The 24,542-nt window shown below is 38.4% G+C and overlaps 1 protein-coding gene across 6 annotated transcripts in view; it reads right to left on the bottom strand.

Moving 5' to 3' along the window:
• The window catches only part of EPC1 (enhancer of polycomb homolog 1), a 65,097-nt gene that overhangs the window by 18,474 nt on the left and 22,081 nt on the right, over positions 1–24,542 (bottom strand). For all 6 annotated transcript variants that reach the window (XM_032100295.1, XM_032100303.1, XM_032100275.1 and 3 more), the window contains 5 exons: positions 5,217–5,376; positions 3,388–3,533; positions 3,095–3,301; positions 2,554–2,702; positions 1,095–1,251 (listed from right to left, as the gene is read on the bottom strand). In XM_032100295.1, the coding sequence (XP_031956186.1) occupies positions 1,095–1,251; positions 2,554–2,702; positions 3,095–3,301; positions 3,388–3,533; positions 5,217–5,316 (759 nt within the window). In that variant the 5' untranslated portion in view covers positions 5,317–5,376. The remainder of the gene's footprint in view (positions 1–1,094; positions 1,252–2,553; positions 2,703–3,094; positions 3,302–3,387; positions 3,534–5,216; positions 5,377–24,542) is intronic.

Below are 24,542 nucleotides of genomic sequence, written 5' to 3'. Positions count from 1 at the left end.
TGCTCAATCTGTGCTAGGTAATTCACTAGCAGTTAAGGTAACAGTACTACTTTGAAGATCTAGACCAAAATGTATATGATGATGTCCATGAGGCACTTTTTTTACTTCCTAGCATTTTCAATTGATAGCCATTTATGCAGTGTTAGGGTATTACTAAGCATCAAGCAGTGCTCTGAAGGCAAAAATAGACTTCTCAAAGATACCTATAATCTTGCAAAGGTCTCTAAAAATTAAACACGCTCCCCGATACAATGCAAAGCCAAGTTTAAGTGCATTTCCCAAGTTTCCAAGCTGTGACATACTGCACTGATCCAACATCACTGATAAGCAAGTACACACCAGCAATCACAATGATAATGCTTTACTATCAGTGGAAGAATTCACTGATTCAAGCCACCTCATCAAATTCAGAACAGACTCTAGATATTCTTCAATTACAAGTTGTCTTGGTTTAAAATTCAAATTATACCTCAGCATTTATCCTGTGTTACCTGACCTACTTAACATGCTCAGTTGTTCGCACTGTAGCTATGCTTTGTATGACACAAAATTAAAGCCTGCAGGGAGAAAAGTACTTGTCAGCTGTCTAAATCAACTAAGATTATTTGACACTTTACTTAAATATGAAACCAAATATACACAGCAGAGGGACAATTATCAATGGGTCATATTTCAGAAACAAAACAAATCCCAACCCTCCATATTAAATTAACTACGTAACTTAAAACAATACATGGCATTCACATCATTAGTTCTATCTTTGTACAACATCTAGATAATAAATACAGTTTTGTTCAGGACATCCTATCTTTATGTACAGTAGTAAAGAAAAATGTTTCTGTCCCCCTGAATAAGAACACAATTGCATGTGTCCTTTTATCTGTAGTTTGTCTGTACTTCCTTTATTTCTGTCTTGAGGAATGCTGGTAGTCTGTTTCCTTGAAACTCCAACAGAACAAAGCCATTTTATTTCACTTGCAGTTTTGTTACCCTATTGCCAGTTCCAAAAAGCTTCCTCCCTCTTCCAATCCTAAAATGGTGTATTTTGTATACTTCACAGCATGAACAGTAACTTGGTTATTGACATTACTTACTTTAACTTTGTATTCTTTCAGTTCCATAGCTTCTTGGTGTTTAAAAGAACTGCTGTTAGTCACAGGAATGATGGGAATAGCATAGGTGGGTTTAAGTGGCTGCCGCTGTGCCATGACTTCAGACATGATCTCTCCACTGTAGTCACCCAAATTATACCTGAAATGAGAATAAATTTTATTTGCTGGAATGTTTACTATGTCCATCTGGTAAAAAAATGAAAAACACAAATTAATGCTTACAACTTGGGGTAAAGGGACATCCAGGACATCAGCAAGAAGCACAAAAAGTATGATTCCAGAGAAGGAGACTAATAACATATAAAATTAATTGCAATGAATAATGCTGCCAAACGAAACAGGACAACTACCCTGTAAAGCATCTCCAAAAGGTAATACTGTAAAGGAAAGAAGAGGAGAGGGTTACCCCTCCCCCTTCCTTGGGGACTGGTGCCATTTAAAGACCATACATTTATCACTCAAAGTCTTAAAATAGTGAAGCAGAATGCCTTATTCATGAATCCTCCCTCTTCTGTGTTATGGAGTATTTTCAATAAGGAGATCCATGAAACATTACATTTCAAGTCCTGTGACAAATGCTGAGTTGAAGTGCAGTTCTCTACTCTGAGGGAGGTATTAGAGTCTTTCCTCTATTCAATGGCTTGTTTTCTTTAAAAAGCAACTGGAATAATCTTCACAATTTCTCCCTCTCTACGTTTCTGCTGAAAATGCTCAGGGCTTAAAAGAAATGCCCTGGTAGAGCTAGTTCAGCTTGTCTCCCTAAAAATCCAGACTAGCTGCTGACTCAGAACATTTGCTTTCAAATATGGATATTTATGCTAGAAAAGTCTATTCAGATTCTAAGTATCAACCTAAAGGATATCTCCATATTGCAATTGCGATCCTCAGTCGACTGGGAAAGCTGACACTTGGCAAAGCATTTGGCCCTCAGCACAGCTGACCAACAGGATGGCAAAAGAAGCATTAGCTGGAGATGACTCTCACGTTTAATACTGTACGAAATGTCTATTTGTTTTCCTAACAAGAGGGTATTAGATCAAGCTTTTTTAGCAAAGAATGAAGACCATGAAGTCAGAGAGGAATGGTAATGATTGAAAATGGCCTTAAAAATAGCTGGGATTTCCTTAATCTACATGCTTAACACACAGTTTCAAATGACTTCGCTTGAAACTATGATCTCTCTTCTGGTATAGAATACAGAGTAGATACATACATTTGAAAGCATCTACACATGTAATAAAATGATGTACCTTAGTATGACAATAACCCTCCCATAATAAGCAAATTCCTAATGTTTTTTTTTCCATAGGCAAATATGACTATGCTATCCTGTAAATGTGAAACAGAGTCTGAACTTAAAGATCTCCCACTGTACAAATATTTGCAGCAATCCGAATATAGTTTCCAAAGCTTTCTGCAGCAAATTTTCAATAACCATTACCTCTTCTCCATAATTTCCAGTGTTAAATGCAGCAACTCTCTCTTGCTTTTTTCCCTCCTTTTTATCATCTCCAGGATGGTTACTGCACGACTCAGATCTCGACGCAGCTTCAGCATCTTCTCATAAGAAGCTTCATCATTTTTTCGATTCTGTAGATACATAAATTATGTACGTTTCCCCATATTATTGAAGTTAAATAATCTGAATTAAAGTAAGTTCTAAATATTTAGGTATATTAAAAAAAAAAAGACAAGTCACATGCTAAACCAAAGAGAAGCATGTGCACATTATCAATGATACACAGCCTGCCAACACCCTAAGTAGGTTTAACAGTAAATTTAGTGAAAAAGTGAATATAAACTTTCATTTAATAGTTGGACTAAAGCCGTTTTATGTTTTTTGCCCTTGCAAATTGAAAAGAGAACATCCCATTTTTCATTATGTTATACTACATTGCAGAATTGTTTCTTTATATAAGCAACTTTCTGGAAGACGGAGAATGAAAAGAAAGAAAAGCTGAGGGAGGCACTGATATACTTACTTTTCGTGTCTGCATCTTTTCTGTTCGTCTTCTAAAAGCAACATAAGGGTCATTTGTGCTGGAACCATCTCGTTTTTCCTGCTTCACTGCTGGGATAAGTGAGGGACCTCGACAATTTTTCCTCTTTTTAATCCAGTACTCATACACTTCTCTGATCAATTCATCATCTTCCTTCAGCAACAGCTTGGCCTCTTGCAGGCTGACTGGCTAAATGTAAAACCCAGCATGTCACTTTCATACATACAATACATAGAGTGTGTCTTTCAAATTCTTTATTCAAAGTACCGTTGTACCTGCTGACCGCTGCCCTTTTCTAGTCTGTCTATCATCTCCTCAAATTGCAAAGGAGAGATGTCCATTCTTTTCTTCAACTTATTCACAAAGATCTCATCTTCCGAATCCAAGTCATAATCTGGCTGCTCAGCATCCAAACTAAAAGCTAAATGATACAGTGAAAGTTGAAGTTAGTTTTACTACAAAAATGTTTTGTTCTAATAGTGCCCAGAGCACACATCACACTTCTCAAGAGAAAACCAAAATTATTTGTTTGAATGTTGCAGCAATGCTACTTCCACATTGATGTAAATATTGAGGTCTTTTTCTTGAAAAAAAACTCCCTGTTAAAATCAGGCATAAAAGTTGACATCTACTGGTTATGGTTTTGTTAACCAATGAAAACTTATTAGTGGTCAAACCACCTAACAGCTTTCTGCCTCACTGCTTCAGTAAGAGATTTTTAGATTCGTTAGAATCTTCATGGGTGCCAAGCATTCTGCAGTTCTCTGTATTGTCTGATCAGCAGTTAAGATTTCACCCCCAACACACATCAAAGGTACTCTAGCAAAGTATGTGCAGACTGTATTACAATGATCTTACACATATTCTCATCAATGATTTTTGTGATGTAGATGAGTCAGACTACACTGGCCCAGTATGATCTACCCTGTGTAGCAACGCATCTTCAAATACAAGTAATGTTTTGCAGAATGCAAACAACTCTTTTTCACAGTATCCTACAAAAACACATCACTCTGCATTTGAAACACGACTCCCTAGTTCTCATGCCTCATTCAAATTGCTGTGGTAAGAGACACAAATTTCTTCCCAAGTGTACATGTGAAAACATATCTAGTTTTTAATAAACAAATAGGTAGAATATAATGCACCTTAAAGTCCTGTGCCAGCTGTTAGAACTGCTAGATAAGGAAAGTAAGAATGAAAGTACAACCTTAATATCAGCATGGAAGACTGCTAGTAGGAAGGAAGAACTGTTTTACAATGAGGGTGGTGAAACACTAGAACAGGTTGCCCAGAAAACTGGTGGATGCCCATCCCTGGAAACATTCAAGGTCAGGTTGGACCGGGCTCTGAGCATCTTGGTAAAGTTGAACCCCCTCACTGCAGGGGGCTTGGATGTAGATGATCTTTAAAAGGTCCTTTCTAACCCATGCTAGTCTGCAACTCATATTTTAAGCCATTACTGAGGCTCAGACTGATACAGAAGTCTAGCATTTAACCAAAGTTAATTAGGCATGAGATATGTTTACACAGCATAGATGCTACTTCTTAAATTCTGCTCATTACACTATGCAACAGAATTCTGCAACAGACTGTATTTTTCATAATTTTTTCCAAAGTTTTCTGAAGTAATGTGGTGCTCACGTGAAGGGTCACATCCATAGCAAATAGCTGCTATCTTCCAACAAAAACAAAACCACAACAAATTTGCACGTCATCAGTGATATCAAAACCCATCTGCTTTTAGATGTAGAATACTTCCACCAGGCATAGGCAAATGCTGCTACTGCTACTGTCATTTCTGGTTGGCTTCCCAATCCACTCTACTGCCATTTTATATTGGTTACACCTCAGGGACAGGTATTCTGTTTCTTAGCTATGCGTAGATTTGCGTCTATCCTTGCTAACAAATCTAAATTTCCTTGCAAACTGTTGTTATGGTACTTCTTCAGCAAGTACTATGTATTTTTCAACATGTTGAAAAGAATTAATTCTTAGAAGTCAGTTCTGATGGGAGCTCAACAAACATTTATGAATAATGTCTTAACTACTAGCAAAATTAAATTCTCAATGTAGACTTCAATGAATGAGTTACTTTACTTACGCTGTATGTGAATCAGCTGCTTTGGCATTTTAAATTCTCCAGGATATATAGATTCATAGTATGCAATATTACTTTCTGCTTCTGGAACCGGTATAACCATGTTATCCCTCTTCTCTCCATAGACTTGTTGTGCTGAGATAGCCCGCTGCAGATGATGTTCCTACAAATAAAAAGGTGAAACGAAAACCTGAGAAAACACTTCCAGAACTCAGACTTGCTCAAGTTGAAGCAGGTGTATTTCTCTGCAAAGGCTCTCACTGTAAAGCCCTGAGCCGAGCCGCCGATGGTCGCATCCCAGGTGCGGTGCCAAGGCCGGACGGTTCCCCGGCAGGTGGCGCTGTCCCCCTCGCACACCCCCGCACACCCCGCAGCTTCCCAACTCCTCCAGTCGTGTCGGCGCTCCTGGCACACCGAGACACACAAACCGTACGTCGCTGTTTCTGGAGAAACACTTAAGATTGATTAGATATACAGACTGCAACAAGTAGCTGCAGACCGATATTGACTCTGGTACTATTCGGTACTTGCCTTGGCCATTTATTGCCAGTGATGACAGAAAACCAGAAAGGAGGCCTTGCCATCATTGCCAATGAACAGCGACTATTCTTACCTAGTCAATGACTCCTGAAGACATTCTCATTTTTTGCAATGCTTCCCATTATCCTCCCTTTCCTCCTCCTAATTCATCAAAAAACAGCAAAAATGCAATCCATTCTCTCCATAGTTCTGTCAAGACAGTGAGTAGTATCAGCAGGGTTCATACGGTTACTAACAAAAACCCACACAGCAACATGTGAGCACGTCTTTAAGTGGTTTACTGACAATACAACAAGGTATTTTTTTCTTTACTAGCAATGCTGGTTTCTTAAGTTTCTATTCTGTTCCTGCCTAGGTGCTCAGTAAACCCCAATGCTACAACAGTTAGGCCAGCCAATACATCTCTCAGTGAAATGCTATAAACCAGATTACTGAAATACTCGAAAGCAAGAACTGCAGCAGAAGGGCAGCAGTTGGTTTTAACACTGAATGTATGATGTTCATTCATGTGATCTTACTGCATCTTTGGCTGTCTGACTTAAATTTAACTCCTTTGGTACAATAAGGGCAATTAATATCTTCTGTCTAGACTTTAAAAAAAAATAACTAAGAACATTATAAAACAGGCTTTATTGTAAACTGCAAAGCTGATGCAGCTTGGAATTCAACTGTGTTCTAACATGTAATTCTGCTAAAAGAATCCATAGGATTTAAGCCTATATTCAAACAAGGCAGACATTATTTCACATCCATCCCTGGTAGACACCAATCATGAGAATAAGGCATAGCAGAGTTGCAAGTAGAACTCACTGCACTGGTTTTGACCTGCAATATCTGTTAAGTCCAGACACACACGTCACCTAGGAAGTGCGGCAGCATTCTGTCTTGGGTACGGACAAAATAATTTCTTTTCTACCTTTTACTGAAGTATTGCTGTCAGACACCTCAATATTTTGTAACCTGTAATAATTCTTCAGGATTACACAGCTACAACTTGTTGCCTAAGAGGGAGCTAAGCTTTATCGTCATATAGCACAGTAGGATTCTGTGTCAAACACATAGTAATAGCCAATGTTTCTTTAGTAACAGCAAAAACTTACTGGTTTTATAATAGATAAGGGTTCCTGGTGTATTTATCCCAACTTGTGTTTCTAAACACCAAAAAATGCTTTATTTCAGAGAAGAAATTGACGTCATACACTAAATTATGATTTCAATTTCTCTGGTCCACCTTTGATATGGACACAGCTAGTAAGTACCAGTAGCCTATACTTCTTTACTAACAGGTCTTAGTAATGTGTATTTAAAGATATCTTAACAATATCCTTGAAACAGAAGCACAAATCATGCCACCACCTTCCTTTCATCCCAATTACAAAAATACTCAGAATTTGACTGGACAGTCTTAGTAGAGCCATGTATTACGAAAAGCAACTGGATAAAATTTCCCCCACTGAAAAAAAGTTAATCTCCTGTATGTATCAATTTCAATTCACCTTCAGAGACACTCCACTAAACAGAAGAAACTAAGCAGACAAGGCAACTTCTCCTTACACCTCCATGCATCAAAGTTTTCACTTACTTGGACAAACCCACAAGAGAAACTCTGCCCCCAACTTCAGTATCTCTCTCAGCTGGTGGCTCAGCACATCTCTCTCTATCCTTGTAATACATACAAATCAGGTGCAATTGTTAACTCTGAAAGCAGTAATTTTTAACAAGAAAGCATGTTAAATATCTACTATTAATTAATCCACTACAGCTTACAGTTTCTATTCTGCAGTCATTCTCCGCTGTGATTACACAGCTGATTACTCCCACCAAGATGCAACACCTCATTCATCTGGATCCACAGCTTTCCTTTCAAAAATGCAGTGGGTTTCCTCAATTTGTCAGAATGATTTTAAATTCAAATCCTAATCAAATTTTCTGGCTGCTCTTCATGTTACAGGAAGATTTATATGTATATACTGTAGTCCCAGCCACTCCTGAAAACACCACCACGCATTTAAAGACAGACCACCTAGGAAATTCAACAAGTGTTTTCGTTTTGTCTGTCCATCTATTTCTAGATAGAGTTTTCCAAGCAGATTTATTTCCACTACACAACTGCTCCCATTCACTGTATAAAAGAACAGTATCAAAAAGCCTTTTTTATGCCACTATCCATTAGGTCCCATGACCTGCCACAAAAAGAAGTTCGACTGGGTTAACTGGGGTTTGTTCTTGAAAACCTGTTATTAATTGTTTATAGAGATTAGTATCTTCCAGGTGATCAATGGGGCCAAATAATTTACATTATCCATATTCCCCTGGGAACTGCGTGTAAGATGACTTGTTTGTAACCCTCTAGCTTCCACCTTTTCAACGGTCTGCTGACTGTTACGAAGTTTTGGGTTGGGATTTTTGGAGGGATTTTATGTTTTGGGGTGTGGGTTTTTTTGTGGTTTTTTTTTTGGTTTTTTTTTTTTTTTTAAAGAATAGTTTAGTGGCTTTTCTCTTTCTCCTCAAACATCATCTACCCCTCTGAAGTTCTCAAGCAGTTGTAAAATTATTCCAGACTGTTTCTTTAAATTCCTGGCATGAATTTTAGATAGGTTAGTCAAGCTCAAGGGCTATAATATGTCTTGTTAGAAGGGAACTTATCTAACAGCCACCACCCCGAGGTTCAGTCTTGTGCCCCTTGCTGTCATTATCCACACTACCACAGCCTTATGTCAGACTGAATCTATGATGACAGCTTAGGGAACCAAATCCACAAAAAGCCATCACTCTCCTGTTATTTCCCCTGAAAACAATTAGAAATGATTAGTCTACTGAAAAATTGTCTCCCTGAACTGCCAGGGTGTGTGTATGCAAAGCAGTAGGGATATGCAGAACAGCGGAAGATGATTCGCTTTGACAGCAGTTAGCCATTACACTGGCTTAACTGCTTCACTAAATTTATAAAGTCTTTTTAAAATGAATACCAAGGACACCCCCCCACTAAGACTCATTAAACATTTCAACCATCTCAGTATCAAGTACAATCAAGAAAAGCTTCCTCTCACTACAAATATTCACAGAATATTCTCAATAATATTCTGCACCTTTGTTTCTTTGATGCTAGATGTATCTCACCTTGTTCCTTCTTTCAAGATACACCTTTCATTCAAATATTAATTGTTCATGTGTTATTTGTTCATATTTATCAGTTTCCACTTTCAGTGTACTCACATTTCTTTCTTAATGTGCCCTTCTGATTGAAACAACATTGAAATATCTGCATTTGTTTTACAAAAAACCTCAGCCTGAACTGCCTAACACCACAGCAGAGTGCTTCAAAGTTTCCGCCTTTTCTATTCCAGCTTGCTTCCCTCGGATCTTTCATACATACTGTTTCACAACATGTACTTATTGAAGGTAGGTTATTCTCACTGAAACTGCTTTGCACTTTCACATTTAACTATTTTCAATCTATAAGTTATGATTATATCCAGAAAACCTTTCATTTTCAGTTGCTTTCTCTGCCTGACATAAAATGCTATTGGAATTACAACTTTGGGAGTGCTGTGATGCTAATTTGATCCAGTCATTTCAGAACAATGATACTGCTCCTCAAACTTCATTCCTTTTACATTTTACTAATGCTCAGCCAAACTTGCGTTAAAAGCTATTTAAAGAGTTCATATAAGAAAACCCAAAAACTCTCACTCTTCCCAGCCCCCAAGTTAGTTTTCCACCAGGTTAGCATCTTATACTGGCTCATCCTGTGGTCTGACAATCCCAACAAAAAACGGATGCAGTGGGAGCACTCAGCTCGGAGACAGAGGACGTCTCAGGAAAGGAGCAGCTTCATCACTTTTTGTAACACTCAGGCAGAAACATGAAATGAGGGGCAGGCACTGATCTCTTTCCTCTGGTGACAAGTGACAGGACCTGAGAGAACAGCTAGAAGCTGTGTCAAGAGAGGTTTAGCTTGGATATTAGAAAAACGTTCTTCACCCAGAGTGGGCTTCCCAGGGAAGTGGTCATAGCACCAGCCTGACAGAGTTCAAGAAGTGTTTGGACAACACTTTTGGGCACATAGTGTGACCATCGGGGTTGCGCTGTGCAGGGTCAGGAGCTGGACTCGATGATCCTTGTGGGTCCCGTCCAACTCTGGATGTTCCATGATTCTGTGAACTGCACCTTATTCACCACACTGTATTTCTGTCCAGGAAATAATTTGGACAGTTCAAACACCTACACTTACCAGATTACACTGATAGTTGGTTAAGTAACAGAAAGCTTGATAACCACTTTCCTCCCTTAGTTTTCCTCCAACTAAGAGAGTTTACAGGAAGAGCCCACCAAAACAGCAACTCTTTTTCTGACAATGTAAAATGTAACGATGTACTTGAGACATTCCCGAAGCAAAATTATGCATTGGCACAATTAATCATTCCGTGGCCTTCCTTCCTAATAATTTTAGCATAACAAGTTTGTCCCTTGTATTCACTCTTATTGCACACTAGTATCACCATACATGTTCCAAAATATCAAACAGTGAAAGGACAATCTAAAGCAAGTTGGCAGCAACAAAGACACTAGGAAAATCAAAACACACCAGAGCAGCTCTCATTACAGACTGAAGGAAACAGAACTTGCAGTCAGTGCTGTTTTGCGGTGGGGCAGTAGGACCCCTCTCAAACAATAATGCAAGGATATAGGTTTAACTCTTTGTCATAAGTTCAGTATTTGCATGCTTGATGCACCTCTAGCACACTACATTTAAAACATCTGAATTACAATAACTAAAACACAAAGGAAAGGATACTGTGATTGTGGCTCAACCTGACTACCAGCAGGCGCTCCTGTCTGCAAGCAGAAACAAGCAGAAGCACAGCAACTCAAAGCAAGCAGTATTTGACTTCTTTCACATTTTGGTAATACTTAAATTTTTGGCAACATGACTGTGGGATTTTAAGTTAGTTACAGTTTCTAAAAGAAAACTGGCTCTTACAGAGACCACAGAGGTTTCTTTGACAAAGTATCTACTCTGCAGTACACTCTGGAGACCATATTCCAAGTAAGATAACCACTGCACAAGGCATTAAAAGACTTAAGTGACATAACCCTGTCATTACACTTGAACAAACCAAAGGGACAGAATCCATATTATCCTTTTAAAAAGACGATTGATAAAATGTTACTGCAGTAGCAATGAGTGCATCTTCTCAAGAAATAAAGGAACAATCCACTGTTTTGACTGCTTCCTCAAATAATTTCTCCAATTATTTCAATGCTCTTAGAAATAATAATTTAAGGCACATTTACTTACGGAAATTCACAAAAGAAGCAGTTCTCAAGTCCAGTGTGCAGAACAGAAAGTCTCCCGATACACCAAGCACACCCTAAGCAAGGGAGTGGGCAGATGCAAAAGGTGGGGTGGACAAGTGGAAAGTTTTTTAAAGTATTGGTACTTACAAAAGCACACAGGACTGTATTCAAACCTGCGCAGATCAGAATCGCATCTTTGCTTCTGAAACAAAACCACATTACAACTGACTGTGTCATTACTGGGAACTAAGGCAAACCACTGCCCATCTACTCGTCTCTGCAAAACTGCTGATTTACACCAGCATGACTGGGCAAAATCCTTTCACCATCCATCCCTGACAGAAGTGCTTTCTCAAAGCTACCATTTTACAGCACTTGCAATGTTTAAGGTGTAAGAACTGAAAGGGACACCGGTTTCCATCAACAGTTGTCAAGATGCATTAGGTTCACAACAGTTACTCTGAAACAGATTACTGGCGACACACAATCAAGGCCACACAAACTCAGACACCTGTCTTTTAACACGCATTTTACTTCCTAGCAGCTTGTGGTCCAAAAAAATACTCTGAACACACACAAAAAAATCCAACAAAATTGCAGCTCATTTGAAACACAAACATATTACAGATCAAATAAGAAAACATTAGGAACTGGAAAAATCAGAAAATGTTCATCAGAACTGGTGTATGAGCAACCTTATTCCAGGCTTATAAGGCAAAGATTTTTGGCTGCTGAATTCACAGGGATGGATGAAGGTTCTCACATCAGCAATATTTACTGGTAGGAGGTCAGTGGCAGAAAACACAGCAAAGTTGCTAGGAGACCCTGCTGCAGACCAAGACCTTTGAGGCTAACTCACTCCATAACATACGGTAGGGACTACTGAAGCACTCCTATGACCTACTGCACACAAGTCTGTCTCCAACCTCCACCTTTGCTTGTTCAGTGACCTGAAGGATACATATCCTGCCTCTTAGCCATTTAAAAGACAGCCTCTTGGAAGCATGATGGTCAAGTTACACTAGAGAAAATTTGTCTACAGATTCCATCCAATAAATCTGTGCACAAAGACAGAAAGGAATAGAACACCTGAACTGGCTCATTCTCTTCACCTTCTCCTCCTGTTACCAGATCTCAGCTGTCCCGTAACTTACTAATCAGACAATTTATATCCAAGATTAGGAGGAATATGAAGAGTAATATCAGAAAATTATGTGCAAAACAAAGAAGTCTGTATTTTTTTTAATGCCTTATTACATACTCACATTAATTCCTTCTCCCTTCCTAGAACCAGTTCAGGCATTGGAAATATGTTTCTGTGGGACTCAGGGGCAGTTCCATGCCACCATAACAGAGTAAGCTCACCCAGGGACAAGCAAGCACCAGCAGTGCTGCAAGAGAATGTACAGAATCCAGCCAGAACACAGAAGCCATCTCAGATCAATGCAAACTGTTCAGAGATACTTCCTTTGCATTATTCTTACCTTTAGGGCAGAAAGTGGCTTCTAGTATGACTGAAAGCAAAAATGCTCCATTGTTCCTGAACAGCAGCTTCACAGGTTATTACAGAAGCGCTTACCACAATAACATACCACACACTTCTGTTTTTAGTTCCTCACACGCATATGCAGTCACACCTAACTACTTGCAAAACAACAAAAACATTCTGACAAGTTTACTACAGAACTTGTTTCCAAACAACTGCTGCTGAAAATTTCCAAACCTGACTGAAGTCATGCTGATGAGGGCAATCTGAGTCTGCTGTGCAATGCACAGATGTCTCCAATGGGTATTCTGGCACAAGATCAGTCCCTAAGTTACACTGATCCCTGACTGAGACCCAGTAAATACCAGCTGATAGATCTGGCCTTTGGTAATGGCAAGGCCATAGTTTCACTGGTAAGCATAACTGCAGCTCTGACCCTCCTGAACTCAAGTACATGGACATCATGTAAGTGCTAGCAACCACAAGAAACACACATGATCAAAACAGGACAGAAATGGTGGGTGAGCAAAGCAGCCTTCCTTGCTCAACCTATGATGGGTCCTAAGGAAGACAATAGATCACTTCCCGGTCCCTCAGCTGGCCCACAAGCAACTGTAGCCCTCCTTCTATTATGACTCTCAGTATATATGGACACACAGTGACCACCTTCTTGTATCAACCAAAGCTGCCTGCAGATTCATGCAAACCACACAGCTTCAGATCTTCCCTTCTAAAGCTCTTCTGCCAAGATCTCTCAACTGCCTGAATCATTTTACACAGTAGAGAAAATGTTTTCTTGTTATTACAGCGCCTAAAACTGTCCCTTCATGGAGGAAAACGATGGAGATCGCTTCTGTTTATCAACTGATGTCAGTCTCTTGAGTAGTTAGTTAAGGATTCTACTGTAATCACTGTAATAATTACATCTCTGCTAAAAATGCCAACTTCAAATAGTTGCACAGGTTTAAATAGCAATTACTCAGTGAAAATGAGATCTAATTTACCTCTAAAAATGCACGGGTTTGTAATTAACAAAGTATCAAAAAACCCTTGATAATTATTAGACTTATCTAGAACACTGGTCAGAAATGAGGTCAGCCAAACCATATTAAGCATTGTCATAAACTACTTTCCCCATGTTCAAATCAGACATTTCTAAGAGCATGGAAGGAGTCTGTCCCTTCACTCGAAGAAATCTTGTTTCTGTATTTGCGGACTCCCAGCAGTAAATTATTTACAACTTCTAGGAAATCTTCACCTCCTATTCTTGTTCAGGGAATGGTGGTAGACAGGTGGAGGGCACACAGGACATTTGACCCAGAAATCTAACATTTACTAGAGTTCATGACAACACTAGAAGAAATGGAGAGTGATTTGTTAACCTGTTGCCAGAAGACTGAAATCTGTTTCATGTTCTAAATTACTGTGCAAAACAGACAGGCAGAGATGAAGAAATGAATGAGACTGGCTCAATATATTCCAGAGGATAACATACACAACCTAGGAACCCCAGGAATCAGAAAATTCTAGTACTTAACACACATTAATTATGCAGTATAGTTCACAAACATAATTTAGCACCTGTATCTTTCCATGCACGGGTCCCATTCAGACCACCTAAAAAGACTTGTCTGCCTGCCAAATTGCCGCTGACCAACATGCATTTAGAAGCACAGGACTCAGTACCAATTTGAAATATTTTGTTTAGGAATTGTAGAAGATCAAAACTTGTTGGAAGCCTGGGTTCTGAGAATTTCAGCCTTTCAGTGCTGAGAGGCAGTGATCCTCAGAAACACACTGTATTCGATCCAAAACCCTGGGAAAAGTTTCCTAAATTGTGTGATAACACTGAGGTTGTTGCTATGTAATTAAAAGTTATGTCACTGGGTGAAATATGTAGAAATGTAGAAAATTAGGTTTAGAACATATAGGCAATATTAGGTTACAATATGGAGGATTTGGGGTGTGAATTTATATCTTCTTTTTTCTCCTTCTTCTTCACAAATCTGAATGTTCTGTCATTGGGTCAAAAGCTCCGCACCACGGAACACAAAAAGTTAGTAACTGGATTGTAAGTAAAAACATATCTTATAATTGGTTAGTTTAGACTTTAAAAAGCTTGCAAAATTAAAACTCACGGCCATTTTCCACCACGCCAACTAGAAAGCACACCCTGTGCAGCTGTGCTAAAGATAAGAAATAATAAACATCAGTAAAGAAGAAAAGCGTGGCATCTCCTGCATTGTAATCCAAACTCTGAGTAAAAGAGCTCGAAATTCAGAAACAGAGGAAATTAATAAAAACTGGCAGAAGGCACTAAACTATCTCATCAGTGTTGGTGATGGCCACGCCCATCTTTTCCTCTGTAACCACTTTGGTTCTCATTAACTCCTCAGCCTAGGCAGCCTTGTAACCCCACAGACCACAGGGAGAAGGGATGTTACTCTTAAGCAAGTCGTCTTGTGAGCTAATTCACAGGTAATGCAAAGACCAGGACAAACTCTAGGAAAACACTGGAGCTGCCTCTTCTCATTACAAACATTTAAACCAGCTCAGCTCATCTCACACAACTTTGCCACACCAGACCTAACTGCAAGCTTGTCCAAGAGCCCTTTCCTTACCTTAGGCTGCTGTTCCAGCTCACTTGAGACTGCAATGCATGGAAACTATTTATCTATAATAAACAAAGTAATTTCCCCTTAAATAAAGGATTCTAAAGAACATACTAAGATGCTTTTAATGTATTATGTAAATAGTCCAGGGCATGACCTCCACACTGAAATCAGACTGGAACAGAAACTGAGATTTTACGCAGTTCACAAGAATACAGCTTTCAGGATAGTCTACAACTGAATGAGAACAGCTCTTGTAATTTAAGCTTTCCTTTTCAGAGTTTTCAGCTATAATGCCATTTAGAACAGCTTGAATAAAGCTTTATAGCAAAACTATTCTCCTCTCATATGTGGAATATGGAAGTGGAACTTCAAGATAATTTAATCAGTTGACTAATTGCATGAAGTTCCCAAGTTAAAAGATATCGCTGCATCTATATTGCTACTTGCTTGAAACATTACTGTGCATTAGTAATACTTTGTAACTCAAGTAATTTGGATGGCAAAAGCCTGGATTCCAGCACTTTTATTAGTTACAGGGACTTGATACTACTGTTAACAGTGTCCAGCACTGATAAAAGAGCAGTGTCATCTGAATAACAAGCAATGTGGTAGCCCAACCTCGCAGCAAACAAGTTTCTATTCTGTTTCACTATTCTTCCACAGGCAGATACACTCAGGGTTGTCTGTTCCAACACAGACATGAGCCTCAACTATTCCAGTTTTAAATCATCACCGAGTACTATACATAGGACTGGGTGAAGTTAAAGGCTAAGCTAAGAACTTACATTTCAACAGACAGCAGAATTAGAAAGAAGTCAAGTCAGCTGAGTGAAATTTTTCACATTCTCTCAAAGTTTTTTACATGAACTATGAAAAAACAGTATGCCTATCACTCGTTTCATAGACTTTGTTCTTCAGGTTATCAAATGATCCTCAATAAACCAACCCTCTTCTCCCTTTGCAGTTTAGACACCTCTCAGTCTGGATCCACCGATCAACCTGGCAGCAGTACACAGTACAATCAAGACAGGTAAGACAAACAAACAAAGCCTTAAGAGTGAGCAGCACCTCCAGCTTCCCAGCATTGTCTACCAAGGACTCAGAAACATTCCCTTTCACAGGCCACACTTCACAAACTGCAAAAATCGACAGTTTCCCAGATCTATATACAATCAAAGAGTCTGAAGAAAAGTCTAAGAACAGGATCTAGTTGGTTTGGGGTTTTTCTTAGAAGTACTAAGAAGAGATCTTGAAAACTTTACCTACCTAGAGCTACTACTTTTCCCCATGGAATTTGCAGTAAGACTCCAAAACTCAACATTACCTATGGCTTGACTCTCATATCTCTGAATACCAAACTGCACAACTACCCAAGGATTTTACATAAACAAATATCCAATCTGGTTGACTGGGGCAGCCTATATGCCAGGCATCACTAGTAACCAAACTCCTCAGAGAATGCAGAAACATTTTTGGACACTAACTGAAATACAAGTGTGCATTTTATCAGAGTACCACTTTGCCTAGCACCATCTCAAAAAGGAGCCCATGGGCATCATCACCAAGGAGAGTAAAAATGCACAAAACCATACTTCCACAGCTGTTCCCTCTGAGCCACAAGGTATCAGAAACTGGGAGTCTCATTTTAGTCTTTATGTTTAGCAGCCCATTAATTTCTTTCCTCTACAAACTTTTTAGGGCAATATGCTCTATTCAACTTTAATGTTAAAGAGGCTTGAAAGAAACTCAGTACATTTGCAACTTTATATTTTATCCATTTACCTTTCCCCTCAACCAAAAATAGTAATAAAAAAAAGATAAATCAGTGAGTGAATGGGGTTTATACAGGATCTCTAACACACAAAATTAAACCACCTGTACCTCCCCTAAGACTGCTTCATTTACAACATTCATGTCAGGTTTAACTACCTCTTCTGTCAAGTACAGTTTCATTATCTCAAGCAGTCATTCACATTAAAAGTAATAGAATTTAACTGATGTTTCTACTGAACATTATACGATAATATGGGGATAGAAAAATATTAAAACCATTAACAAGAAAACCAAGTATCAATATTTGTCTAAGTTCATTCATTCACAAGTTGAGGCTCAGCATCTCATGTCAGACAACCAAAAAAGAAATCTGCCTTACAACCTAAACAATCTAAGCACCTTTCAAGAAGTCATATGTGTATTCCTCATATGACAGTTCAGTTAAAAAAATTCAAAGTAAAGAAGCTTCTAGAGCATTGTCTTAAAATTATCAAGCTTATTTATGATTCTAAAAATAAACAAACCTTTTTAACATTAACCACTTCAGTGCTATGGGGAAGAAAAAGTCTGCAGAAAAAGCATACAGTGCAGCATGACTAAAAGCTCATCCGTTAAACAAGCCCTTTTGCAGGCTTCACAGTATCTTCATTTAAGTACTTTACTCCTCTGCATAGCACAAAATGGCAATAAATTACTATACAGCGCTGAGCAGAAATGTGAGCTGCGTAAGCAGGCACAGGATGGCAGAGTATACCCAACCTTGTCTTTGAATAACTGTCAGTGCCAATGGTATCAAAGTTCCTATCTTGTACTTCTCCAAATTACAATTCTTGTTCTAAGGAAAAAAAAAAAAAAAAGGGCACTGCAGTTTGTAACTTAGTAAAAGGAGCTTTTTAATATACCAAGACCACAAGGTATCACGAGAGCTGAAGAAGACATTTGAGAAAACTGAAGTAACACCCCACCAAGTACAAATGCCAGCAAAGACATAACCAAGAGTTATACTACATAAGGCATCGAGTAAAGAAGAAATGTGCTTAACAATTACTGGAATTGCTCTAGCCAACAAAATTTTGTCAAAGTACATTAATGAAAATTCAAGTAAAACCTACCCACACTTCTCAACTAAACACTCTGAGCTTCTGTATTTGCAACATCAACAGATCAGAGTTTCAGGTCCGATGCCACAAAGGTGGGAAAGTGCTTCTCCAACAGTGACAGGTGCAATACTGAATAACTTAAAACAGACTTTCCAATCAGCTTATCTATGTATTTCCTTCTATAGATGTCAGTCTTCAGTTTGTAAATCTGCACATTTAGACACTTTGCTTGACTTAGAATAAACATTGCTACATCTCAATGCAAAGATGCTACCTAGAGTAGAGGCCTGTATCAGGCTGAAAAGCTTAGACAAAATAACAACTTAAAAGTTTCCCAATCAGTGAAGTGCATTTTGAATGATAAACTCCCACGAGTTAGACACCAGCTATTCATCGTGCTTTGTAATCTCCAAGTTTATTTAGACTGCCTTTAAAAATGCAAGACAGACTAGCATATCAAATTCATGACCTTCTACCTGCAATTACATTCAAACCTGTTTCTAAGGTATAAACACTCAGCAACAAAGTAAAGTCATACAGAGTGTTATGATATGAAATACCTATCTGCAACAACGGAGGAGGGTAGGAAAGAAAGAACAGAAGTGAATGGGAAAGGCTTCCTCTAAGAACAAGCATTTCCTTAATACTTGTAAGCTCCGCGTATTTTAAGCGACATTGTTATTCTCTCAGTGCACATAGTTAGAGTTAAATGTCTGACTGGGACGAAACAGAACTGCCCAATGCCATGCACAAGGAGAGTCAACTGAATCCCATCATTCCAGTCTCAACACAGAGGTGCCTGCTTTTCCACTACACCTGCAGCTGCTCACTGTTACTGACGCTCAGTGGGCCATTCCCAGCTGCAGGGGAATCAAGTTACAGTGGCATGAATATAGATGATTTGATGTATCTACAGAATATGTAAACATATTAAGCACAAAAGACAGTTTAGAGACTGCTTTGTGCCCTTCTCAAACACTGAGTCTGAGAATACAGCCCACATAACAGCAGAGAAACACAGTCACAGGACTTCAGGAAATACCCTTATGCCAGACCTGTCCTTCTCACCACTTGATGCCATGCAAATTACCAGAACCTGTGAGATATTTGTACTTGTCATTAATTCATTACATCCCTTCTGCACAAGGACTATTTTGCCTACATTACCATTATATTTATAAAGGATTATTCAGCACATTGTGTTTTGAAAAATATCAACTTTACACTGAACACATTCCCAGAGAATAAAATTCAGAGCTGCCTAACATGTTATGCTTTCAAAAATTACCAACTGCAGCTTCAGTTTCACACTGCTTACCTCATTAAATGGCTTGATTTGGCTTACAGTAACTGCAAGCCAAAGTAAGGTGAGGTTCCCTCAATCCCTGGAAATGATACTGTTGCCAAAAGCTGAGTCAGGACCTCAAGATCCAATTCCACCTGTGCAGACAATGCCATCTGCTGAAGTGGTGGGTTTACTTCCTTCAAACTCTCATCAATAAATCCCATCTAACATTCTTAGGTAATGCAAATGTGCAATTGATATTTAACAAACGTGCAAGAGTGAAGTGTTGAAATAATTCAGAGTTAACTTATCAGCCAGTATTTAACCCTATGAACTTCTGAAGAGAAATTACACCACAGACTAAATCATGCACACTCGCTCTTCCTGGAAATGGTAGGAATAAACCACAGAAACAAAATAAACACCCATCCAGTATAAACACAGATGTGAACTCTACATACACACCTGACCACAGTGCAAAACAACTGCGGATAAGACACTCACTCCAGCAAAATTATTGCTGAATCTTCCCCTTCCCTCTACTAACTAAAACAAGTGCTTCTTATACAGTGTTCTTCTTGAGCACAGGTCAAGTAAGAAGTCATACTTATTTTGCTGAGAGACAGAACAATGATTTTCCTGAGAAAATTAACACTGGAAAACATTCAAACTACTACTTTCCAGAAAATTACACCAGTGAAATCAGTTTAATACAAGCCAAAATAAAATGTCAGATACCTCCACTACTTTACTTTTAAAAATTCCAGAGTTAAGCGAACTTCTGGATACAACATTTAAAAATAATCAGGTTACTAAATCATGAACAGTGACCTTTTTTACCTGATGAAATGAATGAATTATGAACAGATCAATGACTTGGTTTTACAGGTTTGGTTTTTTGACAGGCTCTCATTCACCAATGAGACTGTCAATGAATATTTTTCTTATTGCTTCTGGATAGCTTCAGAATTTCATACTATTCTGCCACATAATACCAAAACTGTTACCTTCTGATGGGACATGTTCCACAACCTACCCATGCCAGCAATTCTTGAAAGTTAAAGCCAGTAGATGTTTGTTACTTTCCTCAGTAACAGAAACTTATTAGGACCACCTCAGAGTTTCTCTTCCCTCATCAGCATCCCCAATAAGGTTTTGTCTTTATTTCTAGGACATTCTGTATCCCACATCCCAAACACTTAAAGACAGCTAAAGCCCTCAAAGAAAGCATTTCACGACTACCAGCACAAGGTCCTTCTGTAGTGAAGTACAGATGCTATGGAAACCAAGCCAGACTAGGGTTTAAGCATTAACTGCACCAAACCTCATGTTTTCTGTTCTAGTCCAAGACATGCCTTTTTTTTTTTCAATATTCTAAATTTCTTCTCAAGACAGGACACCTCAAAGGAAATAATTCTCCTTCAGAGGAAGGCTGAGAGCATGAACATGCAACAGAAATTTCTGTTAATCACTCGTATCCTACAGCTCTGGTAAAGATTTATTAGACACAGGTGCTTTGTAAACATGCGTGTTTCACTGATTTCCCACACACATTTCCTTCTCACAGAACAAACCTTACATTACTGACAAAAAAAGAGAAGCTGTTTTACTTCAGTTTTAGTAGCTCAAGTTCCTTCACCTGATACATACAGCAAGAGCATAAATTCTTGCCTATTGACTTGCCTTTTATTACTATGAAAAACATTAGTTCCCCAAGAGGGACTGAATTAAACTACCTTTAATCCTTATACTTGAACAGCCTTATTTTGTACTTGGCCTACTTCAAGACCACAGCATCTTCATCAAAAAACAAAGCAAGTACACTGATATTAATAATGACTTCCTTCTAACTGAACAAGATAAATAGCAAGAGAAGGGCTAACAAGGTGATCATCTTTGGCAAAGAACACATGAAAGCAAAAAAAAAAAAAATCATTGAGAACCAGAAGACAGTACATAAGTGTATCTCTAAGTATCTGAAAGATCCAACACTTCTGTGTAAGTAACCTGCTTAAAGAGTTCTGTACATAACACAAAATATTCTGCAAGACTCCGATTTGTTGGCTCTTACCTGTAGCCTTACTCCTGGTTTCCAATAAAACCACTCTCTTGTCTTGAATTCAGCTTTTTTATGAGGTATAGCAGATCTAGGTTACTGAATTATAAGTATTGTAAGTCACATCACAATACTGCAAAATCTCATTCTGAAGCCAGTTCCTATTTTCTGCCACTCCTTTCAGAATTCTTTCTTGTATTTAAGTACTGAGAAAAATCAAGTACCAAAAGTCACTTGTCCTGCTGAAATACTAATACAGGATTGGAGGTGGGGGGTATAGTCTCACCTCACAGTGAAAAGCTTCATTTCTTAAGCAAAGATGAGGGCACAGGGGAAATCAGAAATCCAATTTTATCACCAGTGTTTAATGAAACTTAAGAAGGAGAAAAAAACTAGATAATTTAGAAATACAAGACAATGGGACGTTTCAAATAATTACATCCTGGGAAATGCCTGGAAGATGTTACATACTATGTAGGCAGAATGACATGATGATAATGACATAATAAAGAAAAAAGAAAAAACATCAAGTCACATAAAGTGCTTCCATATCTATGCCAAGAAAGGCATCTTCTAATTACAGATCAACAGCGTTTGGAAAAGCAATATGCACCCTTCTTCCCCTTCCTAAACATCTTTAACTCACAATCATTACACTTTCACAGTAACACACCCTGGCACAAAATCCCTGAGTTTTGAAAAGGAAAATCTGGAAAAAGCAGCGTATGCAGAATTCATCTTTGCATGCTAACACCTTCCTAGCATCCATGTTCTGAATTGAACATCTGACCAACGAAAAAGCTGAAGACTACAGCTCTTAAAATCGTAACAGAAAACAAACGCTAGCACTAAATGTGTATATAGGGCAGCCTTTACTGCTGATCTCTCTCCTCAAACGTAAGCTTCGTAAGTCTTCCAGGCAGGCTGCAAGATCTGTGATTTCTGTTTACAACTTGGAAGGAACCTTGAAGTCTTGAAATTGATATAAAGTATGAACTCAAATGTATGTTGGAAAGTAATCCTTTCCAAATAGACCCTCTTGAAAGCTTTCAATTCAAAAAGTGTTAATTTCTTAATTCCTGATTAAATATAAAGGAAACAAATCTTTAAGTATGGTACTTAAACCTTAAGAGGATCATTTCCTCTCTCACTCAATCTATCTACCTGCTTGAAGAAACTGACAGACCAGAAAGTTTTCAAACTTTTGTTCCATCCTCAATTCATGCAATTCACCTTCACATTTCTGTTTACTCAGAACAGGGTTGGTTCTTGAAAGCACATAAGCTGAATACACAGAAATACACACACACTAGTGGATGGAAGAGCAGAGCATACTCACTAAACAGGAAGAGTATGTCTACAGACACAAAAGCAGCATCCAGCATTTTCTGCCTGGTACATCAGTCATTTGATGTGTTCCTTGATACTAATGCCAGTGTTTCCTCTTACAAGTACAATGTGGAAAAGTAGTATAAAAAAACTAAGTAACTTACTACATACACCTATAGCCTGCCAATTACAATATTCTGTTCTAGCAGAGCAGATGCTCACACATATACACATATTTGGTCCTATAAAACAAAAACTTGAAAAAATAATGCATTAACTTACAGGTATTCAAAACTCAGACTAAATACCCTTTACAGATCGATAAATAATTGCATACACATTTCTGAGGAATATAATCACATAATCAGGGCACAATTATTGTGACTGCTACAAGCAAAGTGGTCTACTCAATGAAAATAGCAGATTTAAGGGCTTGCTACACTGCATATTCTTCCTACCTGAAACAAATTAATACTAGGCAGGTTCCTATGAACAACTAAAATTTTACTGGAATAAATACACCATGTTTAGCTATTAAAACAAAAAGAAAACTAAGGACACATAACATGCTTCTCAAACATTAAGGTTACTGAACTAGTGCCCCTACCGTTATTCGTCTGCATACAATTAATACCCAACCTTTGCTGAAATATATTATACGATGGATGAAAGCTGAGAGTCAGGAAGATAACATTTTGGGGTTTCTCCTTAAGGTCAGCTGTGAAAATTCCCAGAAGGTTAAGCCTTTCCACACAAGTCTGGCTTTAAAATGATTTACAGTTTACCCTGACAAACCCCTCTCCTTCAAATCCCTGACAGTTATATTACTTGTGCTCTCAAGAATACTGCTAACAAAGTTATATGTGTGGGCATCCCCCTTTCCCTGACTTAATATAAACAATTTGAGACAGACTTTTAAACTCTTTCAACTGTTAAAAATCCTCACTGCAAGTAAGTGAGTATTAAGTAAATCTAACCTTTTTTACTTCAAGTGTGAACACGGACAACTGGTCTCACTGTAGTTAATTATGCTATGCAGAAAGCTACTGCTGTTATATGACTTCTCCGTGGAAGGGACCCACAAGGATCATCAAGTTCAACTCCTGGCTCTGCCCAGAACAATCCCAAGAATTACACCATGTGCCTGAGAACATTGAAGATGCTTCTTCAACTCTGTCAGGCTTGGTGTTGTGACCACTTCCATGGGGAGCCTATTCCAGTGCCCAACACACTCTGAATGAAGAAGCTTTTGCTAATAGCCACCCTAAACATTACTTGACACAGCTTCATGCCGTCAAGATTATTGACAATGTCTTAATTATCCTGCTTTAAAAGGAAAAACCTCTTTCAGTATTAGCATTATAGACAATAATCAAACTGAAGTTTGCCAATTCATATCCACCATTAATTTCAAAAGAGAATCTGGACCTCCTGGAGAAGCCTCTGACATGCATAACCAACTCCTACTATTTTCTGGAAGTTTAATTATTTTCAGCGTTCCTTTAGAGCATGACATACACACTGTTACCATTATTACATGCTTAACTGACAGCATATACAGAACACCTGATCAAACCACTTCCATGGCAGTCCCCTGCTCACAATCTCAACTTAGTGCCTAACTTCCCTATGGTGTAACAACAGGACATCTATCATGATTCCTAAACTTTTACACAGAACTGTCAGCTTCCAGGAAGTTGTCAAATCCCAAAGGCATAACCTATACATCTTCTTCCTAAGTAGAGGCCCATCCCAGTTAGAAACTATGAATAAAATTTACTCAATCTCATTCCAGACTGAAATAAATTGCACCAGCCGGTAATGGAAGTCTATGCCACCACCAT

This window comes from Corvus moneduloides, chromosome 1, assembly GCF_009650955.1.
Source record: "Corvus moneduloides isolate bCorMon1 chromosome 1, bCorMon1.pri, whole genome shotgun sequence".
NCBI classification, from domain to species: Eukaryota; Metazoa; Chordata; class Aves; order Passeriformes; family Corvidae; genus Corvus; species Corvus moneduloides.
Note: the sequence above shows the minus strand (reverse complement) of the source record. Positions and strands in the feature narration are given on the sequence as shown.